This window comes from Monodon monoceros, unplaced genomic scaffold (genome assembly GCF_005190385.1).
Source record: "Monodon monoceros isolate NGI ecotype Baffin Bay Population unplaced genomic scaffold, NGI_Narwhal_1 Super_Scaffold_3, whole genome shotgun sequence".
NCBI lineage: Eukaryota > Metazoa > Chordata > Mammalia > Artiodactyla > Monodontidae > Monodon > Monodon monoceros.
Window position 1 is genome coordinate 13,407,380 of NW_021703780.1, and position 14,077 is coordinate 13,421,456.

The window sequence follows — 14,077 nt, forward strand, 5'->3', positions numbered from 1 at the left end:
TCCAACTTCCCAGGGATTTCTTAGTTTTTGGCACGTGAGAGGTGTGACTCAGCGCCTGATGGGCGCACGGGGCTTGAAATTAGAGAAAGGAGAAGGGAAGCCTTTCAAGGGGAGGACTTTTCCTCGGGTAAGGCGGTCACATGCCCAGTCTCCCTATAGGGGACGTCGGTGACAGACAAGACGGTGTGCATTCCCTCTCCTCCCCAATCCCCGCCACTTCGGTCATCGCGATGAGCAAGGCCGTCAACAGGGGCGGGAGGTGGTTAAAGATGTCACACAAGCGGGTTTCTTAGCATGCGTCTGGTCTGTCCCCAGCTCGTCGGTCCTCCCCCTCCCCCGTCCCCTGGGCCCCGGCCGGGGGGGCGGGGAGCGGGGCCGGGGCGGAGCCCCCAGGGCGCGGGGCGGGCCGATCGCGGCTGCAGGTGTCCGCAGGCCTTAAGGGCGCGGCGTACGCGCCCGGCCGAGCACCCGCCGCGGCACAGCAAGCCCCGCGTTCCTGCCGCCCCGCCCCCTTTCCCCACTCCCCCGCAAGCCCCGGCTGCTCCCGCCCCCCAGCCCGTGCCGCAGGGAGGAGCTGCGGGCTCCCGCCGCGCCGGCCCGAGCGCGCCGCCGGCGCCATGCCCCGCATAGATGCCGACCTCAAGCTGGATTTCAAGGATGTCCTGCTCCGACCCAAGCGAAGCAGCCTCAAGAGCCGAGCCGAGGTGGGATATTTTGCCCGGGTGGCGCGGGGGAGGTGGGTGCAAGGCGCTGGGATGTGCCAGCCTTGCTAGCTTTATCTGTGGGACGCTGACCCCCTTTGCCCTCCTCACCACTGTAGAAGGGGGAAGGGCAGCTGGTTCCCTGCCAGGACTGGAGGTGTCTTTAAGGGGTCCGACTCCGGCCTAAAATTCTAAATCCGTCCGGTCGGGTGGGCGAGGGGAAGCACGCAATAGAACTAGACCCCAGAGGAGCGAAGACCAAGGGGCCAAGTGACTTAGAGAGGATGGCGGGGGGGTGGTACACAGAGCAGAGACGAAGTATAAAGGGAGAGGAGATTTTGGGGCAGTGTCTCTCAGTGCGGGGAACTCTGGCTGCTTTAGTAACAGGTACAGCAATGGAATTTTTAAAAAACGCCTGCAAAACAGGGAAACGCCGGGGCAAAAGTTCAGGGTTTACTTTCTGCGTTTCAGTGGATTTCTGGGAGTGGGGCTGCAGACCTGTGCCTGATGGCACCCACTTACTGGACCGCTTGAGTCCAGCCCAGCGTTTGGGAAGCTGGGAGCACTGGGGTGCGGGAGTAGGGGTGGAGGCGTTATTGCTGGTCCTGCCTTGATGAGAGCGAAGCTTGAGGAACAGGTGGAGACCAGACTGGACATAGCCAGGGAGGGGGGCAGGAGGAAGGTCAAGCTGTGAAGGATAAACTAGTTGCACACAAAGGCAGAGTCCCCCGGAGTCGTGTGTCCCGGTGACCGTGGCTTTGCGTGGCGGGCCGAGAGCTGGAGCCGAAGGGGAGGAGACTGCTGGGTCTGGAAGCGGGGGCTGGAGAAGTAAACAGCAGGAGACCGAGCCAGACTACTGCTCCATCCGTCCCGCTCCCCGGACCATAAATAAATCCCCTTGCGAGGCCCCGGGCTGCCTGCCGGTGCCCCCGCCTGACTCCTAACTGCAGTGCCTGGTGCTGCCAGCTGAGGGCTTGTTTGAATTAAGGAAGCCTGCTGCTGCTTTAGCCAATGACCAGGCCCTCCCAACTCACCTTCTCAAGCAGGAGGGTTGGCAGCTGGAGCCAGGACTGGAAGAGGCGAGGAATGATTAACCCTTATCCCCCTGGATTGCTCAACTCTGTTCTTGTCCTCTATTGTGTCCTCCCGGGTGCTAAAGAGCGGGGGCAGACAGAAGAGCAATGAACAGCTGCGATCGCAGGCCTTGGTCTCCTGAAGTCTAAGCAGTAGCTGGTACCTGAGTCCAGGCCAAGATGAGATGTGGGGATTCTGGGCAGACTAGTAATTTGTTGGCCTCAATAGTCAACATGTTCACAATTCACTTAGTAGAGAGAAACTTACTTTAAGAAAAGTTATATGTTTAAAACAAGGATATATTATGTGTATTTTCTGAAGCAGGAAACCTCTTGTGAAGGTGAAACTCAGGATTATGTAATAAAACGAATTACTGTTTCCCAGGGAATCGTGTGACGTTGTCGTGCATCATTTGGTTTCATAATTTGGGCTGATTGAAAGTGTTGATGTCCCAGCTTCCCATGACACCTTGCAGTCTACATGTACACATAGCAGTGAGATCTCTGTGTCCTTGAGAAGTGTTTTCATATTTCCACGTTTGCCAGGTCCCTGCCTGGAAACCTGAGTTCACTGGCGTTGCCTTTCCATTTGGTTCCCGTCATGGTTTAGCTACCTGCTGGCCACCCGGTATCACCTGGCTGCCTGCTTCAGTGATGTTCAGGGATCTAGGTGGACCTCTAATCCCCTCTCAAGGTGTTCTCAGTTTGCTTGTGGATGCCTGAAATTTCTTGTAAGCAGATGAAAACTTTGCATTGTACGACCAGATAGAGTCCTAAATATATGCCCCCAGGCAGAAGGATACCTGAGTGTAAATTTGAAACTAAATGGTAAATGACCGGACTTTGAGCCTAACCAGAGAGCAGATCTGAGTGGTGCCAGGAGAGTAAAGCATACCCTGTGAAAGCAGAGTCTGGCTGGGAAGGGAGAGTTATGACAACTGACAAGATTTATCACTGCAGCAGTTTTGCTAAGAGCTGGGCCTGCTGCTGTGAGCAGGAAATGGAGAGAAAGGCAGAGTGCCCTTCCACTCGGAGGTTTAGTGCTTCTGCAAGGGGATTTCCACAAGTGTCACATAAAATGAATTTGAGGTCAACTCCTAGAGGCAAAGGCTGCAGGTGGAGATGGCCCAGGTTGCCTTCCTGTGGTTGTAACAGATCGGCAGTCATCCTCACTGCCCATCCATTGCCCATGCTCATGTCTTCACAAGGCTTTGGGCCACAAGAATAAAGGGCCACAGGGCTGTGTGGGAGCATTTGGGTAATCTTTTCAGAGGAAGTGACATGGTTGTCAGTTGGGCAAGAACTTTGTCTTTCTTTGACATTCTGGGGAGGTGACATCATCCCTTGACTCCCTGGGCATTTTCTTCCTTGGGACCCATTTCTTGTTCCAGTGTCCCACCCTAGTCCTTAAGCTAGGAAGATTTTTTTTGAAAACTGCAAACTTTACACAACCATAACTTTGGAAGTCAGACAGTGGAGGAATTTGCACTGGAAAATTGGCCACTTACTTGTCCTGGGACAGAAAAGACATGACCTGACGAGCTGTCAGTCTCCTTAAGACTCCTTAGTCGTTTTTTCACCAGTAGTCCAGTGACAAGTGGACCGGTTCTGGTGAGTTCTGGTCCAGCTTCAGTGGACAGCAGGCTGGCCCGAGGGGAATGAGACCATGGCAGAGTAGAGAGACTATCGGCTGGGAGAAAGGAGGCCTGGGTTCTTCCAAGCTCTGAGCTAGTTATTTTATTACCGGGGCTCTGTATTAGATTCCTGGGGCTGCCGTAACAAAGTACTGCAGACTGAGTGACTTACACAACAGAAATGTATTGTCTCGCAGTTCCTTCTGAGGGCTGTGAGGGAGAAGAATCTTCCAAGCCTCTCTCCTGCCTTCGGGTTGTTTACACATAACCTTGGTGTTCCTTGGCTTGTAGATGCATCATTCTGATCTCTGTCTTCCTCTTGAATCAGCATTCTCCCTTTCTGTGTGTCTCTGTCCAAATTTCCCCTTTTTATAAGAACACCAGTTCATACTGGAATGGGGCCCACCCTAACAACCTCATCTTACCTTGATTATCCACAAAGACCCTATCTCCAAGTAAGGTCACGTGCACAGGTACTGATGGTTGGTATTTCACTACCTTTCTGGGGAGACAGTTCAAACCGTAACAGCTTCTGTAAATTTTGCCCTGTAACGTTGGAGGGTGTGATGAGGCTTGCTCTTAATGCATCAGAATCACCTGGGGAGACACTCCAAGATACACATGTGGTCTCCAACACAAAGGTTCTGATTTCTTAAGTTAGGGGTGGCCTGAGCATGTGTATTTTGGGAGTCATCCCACCGTGATTCTGGTGTGCACACAGACTGGCCACCGGAGCCTTTGCATTTGTGGAACCCCGTGGCTCTCTGGTACTGTGTGTGGCTGCATGCTCATCTCTGAATCCTGACACCTGATGGTGAAACTTCCAGGAGACCGAGCATGTTCAGAGGGCCAGGCTGGGGCCTACCACGCATTGCCCTGAAAGGCTGGGGGCCAAAACAATCTCATCCTTACCCCTCAGCCAGACATTAATTTATTCCACCCTTTTTGAGCCACTGGGACCACAGAGATGAAAGGCATTGCCCCTACGCTTCGACTTACAGTCTACAGGTGAGACAGATAATGAATACTCTAATAAGAGAATTGCTTTAATCAGCACCAGCCATAGATTTAGGGAAAAGAGGCCCCTGCCCCGGGCTCCACTTCTGCTCCCCCATCCCCTCCTCACTGGGCAGGGCTGAGGGCTGGCCCTTTCCCTCTAGGCCATGCTCCAGATACTCAGGATCCTGGATTTCCTGCCCACATGATTTCAAGCTGATTCCAAGGCCTGCACGGGGGGCCTCTTCCCCAGGTGTGTTTCTCAAGGGCCAGCCTTGCTGCCGATATGCTCGCCTCTAACCTCAGAGTGGCCAGGTGGCCGCTGTTTGCGGGGATGGACATGTGTGCATGGAGCTTACTGTGCAGACTGGGGTGTCCATGTGGGCCCAGAAGGATGTGCGTGGGAAGAGACAGGGGCCAGGGCTGGCTCCCACGGCACCATGTTCTGGTGCTTTCCAGGTCATTGATGAAATTGTGTTGTAAAGGCAGGAGGATAGAACAAAATTTGTGTAGCACCTTCTTACACGTTGCTCATAACGTTGAGATGTTTAGAAACGTGGCAGGTGGGCCTCTATTTGTATTTTGGGGCCCCCAAATGTTGGGCTGCAGGATTATGACGAAGGTATGTTTAAAGAACAGCAGAAACATGCATTATTGAGGCTGGAGAGGGGTGGCTTATTACTTCCTGTGCCCTTTCAAACCAGGCTTAGCAGAGAGAGTGTTTGGAGGTGCTATATTTGGTGCGTGGACCAGCTGTGGCAGGTTAAGTGCCAAGTTTTGTTTCTGGTGGCTAGAATATTTAAAATATTTCTCTCCGTGAACAACTGGTCATCTCGGGTGTGTGTGTGTCTGTGTCCTTCTGTCTGCGTGGATAAGGTCGGGGAAGATATTTTATTTCTCGTTCCTAGAATTAAGGATCGCGTAGGCTCCGTCGTATGCAGGAGAGTAGAAGTGAGGGGAAGAGTTCTTTGCCAAGGCTGACCTTTTCCATGGAGAGCTGTTTTGCAGCGCCAAGAAAAACCCACTGTGAGCTCAGCTGGGTGCAGAGCGTGGCAGCCCTCCTCACGTTTCTTGGAAGGAGTATAAGTAATTTGAGACGAAGGAATTCCGATTGTTTTAAGCCTGAAAGCCAAAATGTCCACGCCATTAGCAGCCCAGAAGGGTGCAACTAATAGATCCCCTCAGTTACCTTTCAGGATGCAGATCGAACTTGCTTCACTGAAGTAGAACCAAGGATGGTAATGAAGGAAGTGGGGAAAGGGATGAGCTGCCTTCCACAAGTGCTCCGGCAGTGACAGCATCTCATCTCCCCTCACTGATTGCTGTTTAAGGCCAGCGCCGCCATGTTTATGACCTTGTTAGCCCAGGAAGCCTTCTGGGGTGGGGGAGCGCGAGGTGTGAAAAGGACCTGAGGTGCCCCCTGGTGTTCTGATACGTTGATGGCAAGGTGAAAGTTACCTCCAATGAAAAAATAGAAGAAGCCTCTAGATAAATACTGGTAGGAAATGATTACCGCTGCTGTCCTCAGTCAGCCAGGATTAATGTAGGTCCAAATTCTTGCAGAAGCTTAAGATTTCCACCTGTGTTTGTCCTGCCAGTTCTCCTTGGGGAAGTGCCCCTTTCCAGGAGGGGCTGTATCCCTCAGGGTCCTGCTGAGGAAACGAACATTGCTGAATATTTAAAACAGGAAATTTAATACAAGGCATTGTGACACAGCTGAGACACCGGATGGAATACCGAGGGACCCCAGAGATTGGCAGCAGACAACCCACTCCCAAAGGGGAGGTTTCCAAGGCCTGGGATCACTCTGTGAGCTGGCACCAAGACCATGCAGGCCAAGGCAGAGGGGGTCTGGGAGAACTACTCTGACTACACCCAGGGCCACCTCCCCCACTGTCTTCCCATGTCCCACCAGTGACCCCATTGCCCAAACCCAGCCAGAAACCAGCCTGGGAAGTTGAGCCTGCCGGGGGGGTGGGGTGGGGGGCTTGGGATAAGAGCAGAGCAGGGGAAGGATGAGCCGCTGCATCTGTGCGCATACAGGCCCGGGATCTGCCCTGGGTCGAAGGAGTGATTTCGATTCTGCTAGCTCTTGGCCAGCGCCTGGCCCTACCCACTGCTTTTGCTGAGCCCGCCTTCCTGGCCTAGCTCTCGTTCTGGATTCCCTGTCGCTTGAGTTGGTCATAAATACGCTGAGGTTGGAGTTACGGTAGAACTGGAGCTGTTTGCAAGCCAAAGGAACAAGTGGTTATGTGCACAGACATGGCTGCAACGTCCTTCCTCCTGTGGCTCTCTGAAAGATGCTGGTAGTTACAAAGTGGCTGAGAAGGTTGAAGGGCTGAGGGAGTTACGGGTTGCAGCTGACTGCAGGGTGAATTTGGATTGCCCGGTTCTCTCGGAAGGTGAGAATTAAAGGGAGGGCCTTGGTTGGCAGAGAAGAGTGGAGTGGATTTTCCCAGAAGGGGAGCTGTTCCTCCAGTGCTTGGAAGTGGGGAAAGGTGACTTGTATGTGGGTGCTTCGGGCTATTATGAACCAGGCTGGGGCCAGAGGTGGCAGGGGGGTGGGAGAGGCTGTTGAAGCGGGGAGCTTTTGACTTGGAGGCTGGGCTTGATGGCAGAACATGCGGTGCCTTGTACTGGTGCTTGAGGGTTGTAAGGACCCCAGTTCAGTTATTGCACCTGGATAACAACCCATGCCTCCATTTCCTCAGGGACTCACCTGTCTTTGGAACCCCTGGCCCAATCCCTAAGAGAATCCAGGGACCGAGGGACATACACTTCCTTTGTGTCCTTTCCACTTGCTCCAAACTCTAGAAGTTCTACCCAAATCACGTAACGAGCCAAGGACTTCTTTTCCCTTTTGCAACAGGTGGATCTCGAGCGAAGCTTCACATTTCGGAACTCGAAGCAGACCTACTCGGGGATTCCCATCATTGTGGCCAACATGGACACCGTGGGGACGTTTGAGATGGCAGTGGTGATGTCACAGGTAGGACGGTGGGCTTTTTGCCTCTGAGAAGCACACTGGACAGGTGGTCAGTAGCCCACCCTGGACTTACTCAGACACAGGGAAGAGGAGAAAAGTGAGACACTTCAGGTCATTCGCTGTGGCCGAACTATTTGGTTCTGAGTCTGATTGTTGCTACAGGCACTTCTTTTTCTCTCTTCCATCAGAAGGTGGATGGAGTCTGGACTTTGCCTTCAGGGAGATGGTCTAGACCTGCATCCATTTCTTTCTTGAAAATGCTCGTGATCCTTTTGGAAATTAGAGACACAAAAAGAAGTTGGACATTGTGCCATATTATACAGTTGGATGAGTGTTGTATTAATACAAGAGTGACAGCACCTTTAAAATGAAGACAGAACCTCTTCGTCTGTTCTGTAGCATTTATTACATCATTATGGAGAAAACTTAGATGCCAAGCACTGATTGTAACGTGTATGATGTGGTCACAGCTCATACAGGTGGGTTCCTTATACAGATGAGGAAATCGAGGCAGAGAAGGAGAGGAGAGGTCACTTGGCTCAAGGCATTTAGGCAGGTAGTCACTGAGCCAAGATTTCAAACCCAGACTGACTCCAGAATAAGGGATTTGTCTCCCAACTTACACCAACAGATACTAGTACAAGCTCAGGGTCCCTTGAACCAGCTGCTGTCTCATTGCCTGTGAAGGGAGTAGCTAGTGCCCTGGCTTTAGAAAAATAAAAACAAAGTTATTTGCGGGCAAAATCTTCATCTCACACATCTGTGTCTGCATTTGTGTCCAAGGTTCGGTGCGTTTATTCATCATAGATGTGAAATGTCTGCTTCTGATGTACAGACTATGTGCACCTATTTCCGTAGCTAATGCCTGCCAAGTGAAAAGACAAATCCAATTAGTTGAAAGAGCTTCTTGCTGTGGACAGCATGTCTAACCTCAGGAGGTGCTGGGATTCATTATTACCCCGTGATTAGAAGGGAGATTTTCAAACAAATTATGAAGTCACAAAATGGAGTGGGGGGTGGTCTGTCTGAGTCCAGGATCAGTTGCCTCGTCTGTCCGCCCTTAGCCCCCAGTGAGCTTTGGGCCAGAGGCTAATAAATTAATTGCAAAAGGAATTTGTATTTTTTGCTCCCTATCTTCTCCTCCCTCTGCTGTGATCAGCCGTGGCTACTAATGAATTGCGTGTTTGCGTAAAAATGCATGGAATCGGGGCAATAGATAGCCCTGATGAATTCACATATCAGATTAGTAGTCCGCGAAGAACGGAGAACTTGCTGTGCTCTTCCCATTTGCACAGGAAAGACTCCCCATGAATGAGACAGTATGCACTGAAATAGCTAATCATGTGTGGGTCCACGAATCTTCCATTTCTAAGATCCACTGAGTTAGTGTCTTGCATTAATAAAGTCGTAGAATTTTAGGAGAGGGAACTGAGAGAAGTTAGGAGCGAGGCCCTGATACAGGAGGAGGAGCCTGGGTTCCGCATTCAGATTTGAGTGTGATTCTGGCCTTCGCCCCTTTTTGGCCAAGCGATTGTTAAATTTCTTAACCTTAAGTTTCTTAAGCCCCATCTCTGCCCGCGAAACTACTATTGCTACACAAAGTCCTGAGAAGCACATGAAATAACGTATGCGAAGCGCTTGCACAAAGTAGGTGTTCAGTAAACGCTTGCTGGGTTGATAGTCATAGATTTAGAATTATGATTTATGTACTTCCCTCCCTCAAGAATACCAACTGCCTGATGGGTTTAGCTTTTAGCAGGAGATGTTTAGATTGTGAACCCAAAGAAGAACTTTCAGGTAGAAGTTGAGCTTCTTTGGAGTTGACTAAGCATAACTTTGCCCTCAGGCTGCCCTGCTGACGGGCAGGGGACCAGCGCTCTGTGCTGCTCTCGGCCTCAGTCGAGTGTGGGCTGCCCAGGGCTCTGAGAATTCTCCCTTACTCCACCCCCCTGCCTCCTGGCATTGCCTCCTAAATCTTGAATGCTGTGTTGTCTGATCAGATTAGAGTGGAAAACACGGTTTTGTGATTTCCCTAGTTACACTTTCATCTGTTTGGGCCTCCTAGGAGCATATTCAAAGCAAATTAAGCCTGAGGGGCTGGAACACCGGATGCTTTTGTATTGGTGGATCCCCCTTGTCATATGGAGGAAGGGGGAGTGGAACTCCCTTGACTTCTCATCCTAATGGTGCTGTTTTATTTCCTAGCACTCCATGCTTACAGCAATTCACAAGCATTACACCCTGGATGACTGGAAGCTCTTTGCCGCTAATCACCCAGAATGTCTGCAGGTATGACTCCACCCTGGTTATAAATTACATTTGTTGCAGGGGGAAGAAAATATTTTTTTTTCAATTTTTGTTTTATTTATTTTATTTTTTTAAACATCTTTATTGGAGTATAATTGCTTTACAGTGGTGTGTAGTTTCTGCTTTATAACAAAGTGATTCAGCTATACGTATACATATATCCCCATATCTCCTCCCTCTTGCGTCTCCCTCCCACCCTCCCTATTCCACCCCTCTAGGTGGTCACAAAGCACCAAGCTGATCTCCCTGTGCTATGTGGCCACTAGCTATCTATTTTACATTTGGTAGTGTATATATGTCCATGCTTACTCGGAAGAAAATCTTTAGGGTTGTCAAAAGGATTTGAATTGGCAGCAGATAGACACACAGAGTCCTAAGGAGAAACTGGGGGAAGGCAGTAGTGGTCCCCCAGCCGTTGATCATCGCCAAGAATTTGCCAAGGAAGCCTGTACTGTATTCTTTTTTAAAAAACATTAGGATTTACCTGCAAGGAATATCTTTTTTCCCTTGAGAAGTGAAGTGTTCTATCACGAGAACTTGCAGAGGACCTGGCAGTGTTTCCTTCCGGGGAACGGGTCCGTTCTAAGCATGCCTTTTGACCAGAAAAGATACCTAATTATAGCAAGTTGTTATAATTGGAGCTGAATATAATGGAGCGGAATAAACAGCATGCCCTCTAGGATGGCTTTAATCAAAAAGACAGATAATAAAAAGTGTTGGCATGGATGTGGAGAAATTGGAGTCCTCCTACATTGCTGGTGGGAACGTAAAGTGGTGCAGCTGTTGTGGAAAACAGTTTGGCAGTTCCTCAGAAGGTTCAACATAAGAGTTCCCATATTACTTAGCAATTCTGTTCCTAGTATAGACCCAACAGATACAGAACTGTATGTTCACACAAAACCTTGCACACAGATGTTCACAGTAGTATCATTCATGATAGCCAAAAGGTGGAAACAACCCAAATGTCCATCACCTGTTGAATGAATAAACGAAATCTGGTATATCCATACAATGGAATATTCATCAGTGAAAGGGAATGAAATATTGATTCATGCTACAACATGGGTGAATCTTAAACATTTTACCAAGTGAAAAAGCCAGACACAAAAGGCTGTGTACATGATTGTGTTTACGTGAAATGTCCAGAATAAGCAAACCTGTAGAGACAGAGACAGAAAGTAGATTAGTGGTTGCCTAAGGCTGTGGGATGAGAGGTGAGGGCTAAAGGGTGTGGGAATTTCTTTTTGGGGTGATATGTTCTAAAATTGATTGTGGTGATGGTTGCACAACTCCAAAAATACTAAAACCATTGAATTGTGCACTTTCAAAGGTGAATTGTTTTTGACTATATCTCAGTAACACTGTTACTGAAAAAAAAAAAAAAAGCAGTTTGAAAATAACAAAAGTCCGGGTAGAACACACCAGACTTTGATCCTGGCACACTTCAATGGTTCTACGTCAATGCCATAGAGGAATCTCTGCATTTAGATGCTTTTCTACATGGTGAGATCATCTGTGATTGGAAAATGACTTCCTATTGTACTGCTTTTGAAGTTACACTGGCTTCTTTTTTTTCTTTTTTTCTGTGCCTTGACTATGTGTGGATTTTGATTGGGGAGAAGGTGGTTTCAGAGATAAAATAGTTCTGGCTCACTAGTGGGTCCTTCCTTTTTGCCATATTTTATTCTAATGGATTATCTCTGGTTCACCTTCTTCCCCTCTTCTCTGGATGAAGTTTGGGGAGCATGAGTTTCCAGCAGTGCATGATTCATCAGAACCTTGGCTTTTTCATTACCAAGTGTCCTCATTTCACTTACTGCCCCACTCCCACCAAATTAGAGCTCGTTAAAAAGGGAACATGGTACAAACTCAGTGGCACAGAGGGAAACTAACCAATCTTGAGTTTCACCTGCTAAACTGTAACAGAAATGATGGAGAAAATAAAAATGGTAGCAGAACTCAGTGGGAGGGAAAGAACGTGTGGATTTGGGGCACAGGTCAGACCGTAAACAGGAGGAGTGAAAATTGGAGTGAATATGTATCACGTTACCAGTCTGCTTACATTCAGTATCTGAGTTGTAGCTACACTGTTGTGATTTGGGGGGAATAGCAAAGGATTTTCAGATATGTCCCTCGTCTGTGGCTTATAGTTTAGAAATATGAGTTAGAATATAAACATTATATAAATTTATAAAATATAAATATCTCATGAAAGGTGAGATGCCGACTCTGGCCACAATCCCATGGGTTAGTTTTGTTGAGGCATAAATTACTACAATCCAAAGAGCAGATTTTGAGCGGAGCAGTGGGGTGGGTTGGAGAGCGCCAGTGCTGAGGAGCTTGGGGGAGAGGGTGTCACGGAGGAGACTGTGCTGGCTTCAGGTGTAAGCACGTCCCAGTGCCGATGGGGAGGATCCTTTCGGGGCTCATTCATTCTCGCACTTTGGGACATTTTGCCTCTAGAATGGAGACGCTAAGACTGGCGGCAACCGGTGCAGGTTACGATTTGCATGTTGCGATAATGTTGCATCGGGAGTGAAAAGGAAAACAGGAAGGGGTTTTATCAGAGGGGTTTTAGACATCTTTCCCTCCTTCCTGCCGCCTAAGTGAGATGCTCAGGGTGATGGCCACGGCTTTGGCACGGGAACCTGAGCAGACCAGCCACCCTGGCTCTCTTTACCTCTCCTCTCCTCCTGGAGGAGAATTTGCACCAGCAGCTCCACGGTTCCGAGTTCCACGTGGAGAGCTTGAGGAAATGAAACAAGAGCCAGGCATGAGATTGTGTGGCTGAGGTCCAGGGCTCAGGATATGTGCAGTTTAATGGTGGGACAGACGGCAGAGTCAGTTCAGGTAACTGAAGAAGTCAGTCTCCTTTACCTCTGCTGCTGCATGTTTCTTGAGCCAGTCCACTGTGTGTCTGTCTGATCAGGGTGAACCTCGGAGGGTCACGGTGCTGTGCCCAGAACAGGTGCGTGGATGGAGGCAGGGTTACTGTTCGTGTCTTACGCCTCTTGGTTTGTTTGGTACAGCATATAGCCGTGAGTTCGGGCAGTGGGAAGAATGATCTGGAAAAGATGAGCAGCATCCTGGAAGCCGTGCCGCAGGTCAAGTTTATTTGCCTGGATGTGGCCAATGGATACTCGGAACATTTTGTGGAATTCGTGAAGCTCGTCCGGGCCAGATTTCCAGAACACACCATTATGGTAGGTATGGTGGGACGACCTCCTCTGGATGGGGAAGCAGAGAAGACGTGTGTGGGGTGTCCGGGGAGCTGTGTTCTCTTCGTAGCTTTTGGTGCCTCCTTCTTAGCAGACTAGTTGAGAATCAGCAGGAAAAGGAGAGGCAGCAGTTACGAAGATCTGAAAACTGGCTCTGCTCTAAAAATATACATATAAAATCCAGATCAATGCCATAAGGTCTTCGTCTCTGCTAACTATCAAGTGTTTCTTACCATGTGAGACCGTTAAACCAAGGTCTGTGTCACTGCTTAACAAAGGGTATATTTTTAAAAATGAAAATGTAACTGGCTTTCTGTTTAACATATTTATGTCATCTCTGCCCCAGTCTCCTCGCCAGTAGAAAACTCTGCTGTAAGAGTTGAAATCCACAATGTGAACACTTCAGAATAGTCAACAATTATTTGCACATCAGTTGGTGTCTTGTTTTATCTAACATCTTTATGTTTGACTTTTCCTGCCTTTTGGGGGGTATTTTCCTAATTTTTAACACCTTCGCTAGTTAGAATGTATATCTCTTGTTGCTGGGAAACATAGATTTACAGAAAAATGAACTAGAAGCTTCAGGGTTAAATTTGGGCTTTTGGGAAATCTATATTGTAATTGTGTGTCTTTACTAGTCTTAATTAACATAGCAATTATTGATTGACCCCTAGATAATTTACCTAACTCTCCTTCTACAAAATTTTTTGAACCCAGTTTTCTCTTTCTTTTCTTTTTTAACTTTGTTTTATTGAAGTTTAGTTGATTTACAATGTATTAATTTCTGCTGTACAGCAAAGGGATTCAGTTATATACACATATATTCTTTTTCATATTTTCCGTTATGGTTTACCACAGGATATTGAGTATAGTTCCCTGTGCCATACAGTAGGATCTTGTTGTTAATCCATTCTGTATATAAAGTTTGCATCTGCTAATCCCAAACTCCCACTCCAACCCTCCCCAATTCCCCCCCCCCGCCCCGGGCAACCACAAGTCTGTTCTCCGTGTCTTCCTTTTACAAATTTTTAATTTAATTTCTCCTCACATTTCATCATTTTAAGGAAGTTGGGAGACAGGAATTAGTATTTCTGCTGATGGAGTTGAATCATCTGTTAAGGATTTCCAAAAATTTTTAAGTATTTTTATGCTTTCCAGTCAT

At 48.5% G+C, this 14,077-nt stretch overlaps 1 protein-coding gene across 1 annotated transcript in view; it reads left to right on the forward strand.

Moving 5' to 3' along the window:
- Positions 1 to 294: 294 nt before the first annotated feature.
- GMPR (guanosine monophosphate reductase) overlaps positions 295 to 14,077 on the forward strand; it is a 40,811-nt gene continuing 27,028 nt past the window's right edge. The window contains 5 exon segments of the mRNA XM_029244478.1: positions 295 to 361; positions 364 to 704; positions 7,274 to 7,393; positions 9,596 to 9,679; positions 12,727 to 12,900. Coding sequence (XP_029100311.1) covers positions 295 to 361; positions 364 to 704; positions 7,274 to 7,393; positions 9,596 to 9,679; positions 12,727 to 12,900 — 786 coding nt within the window.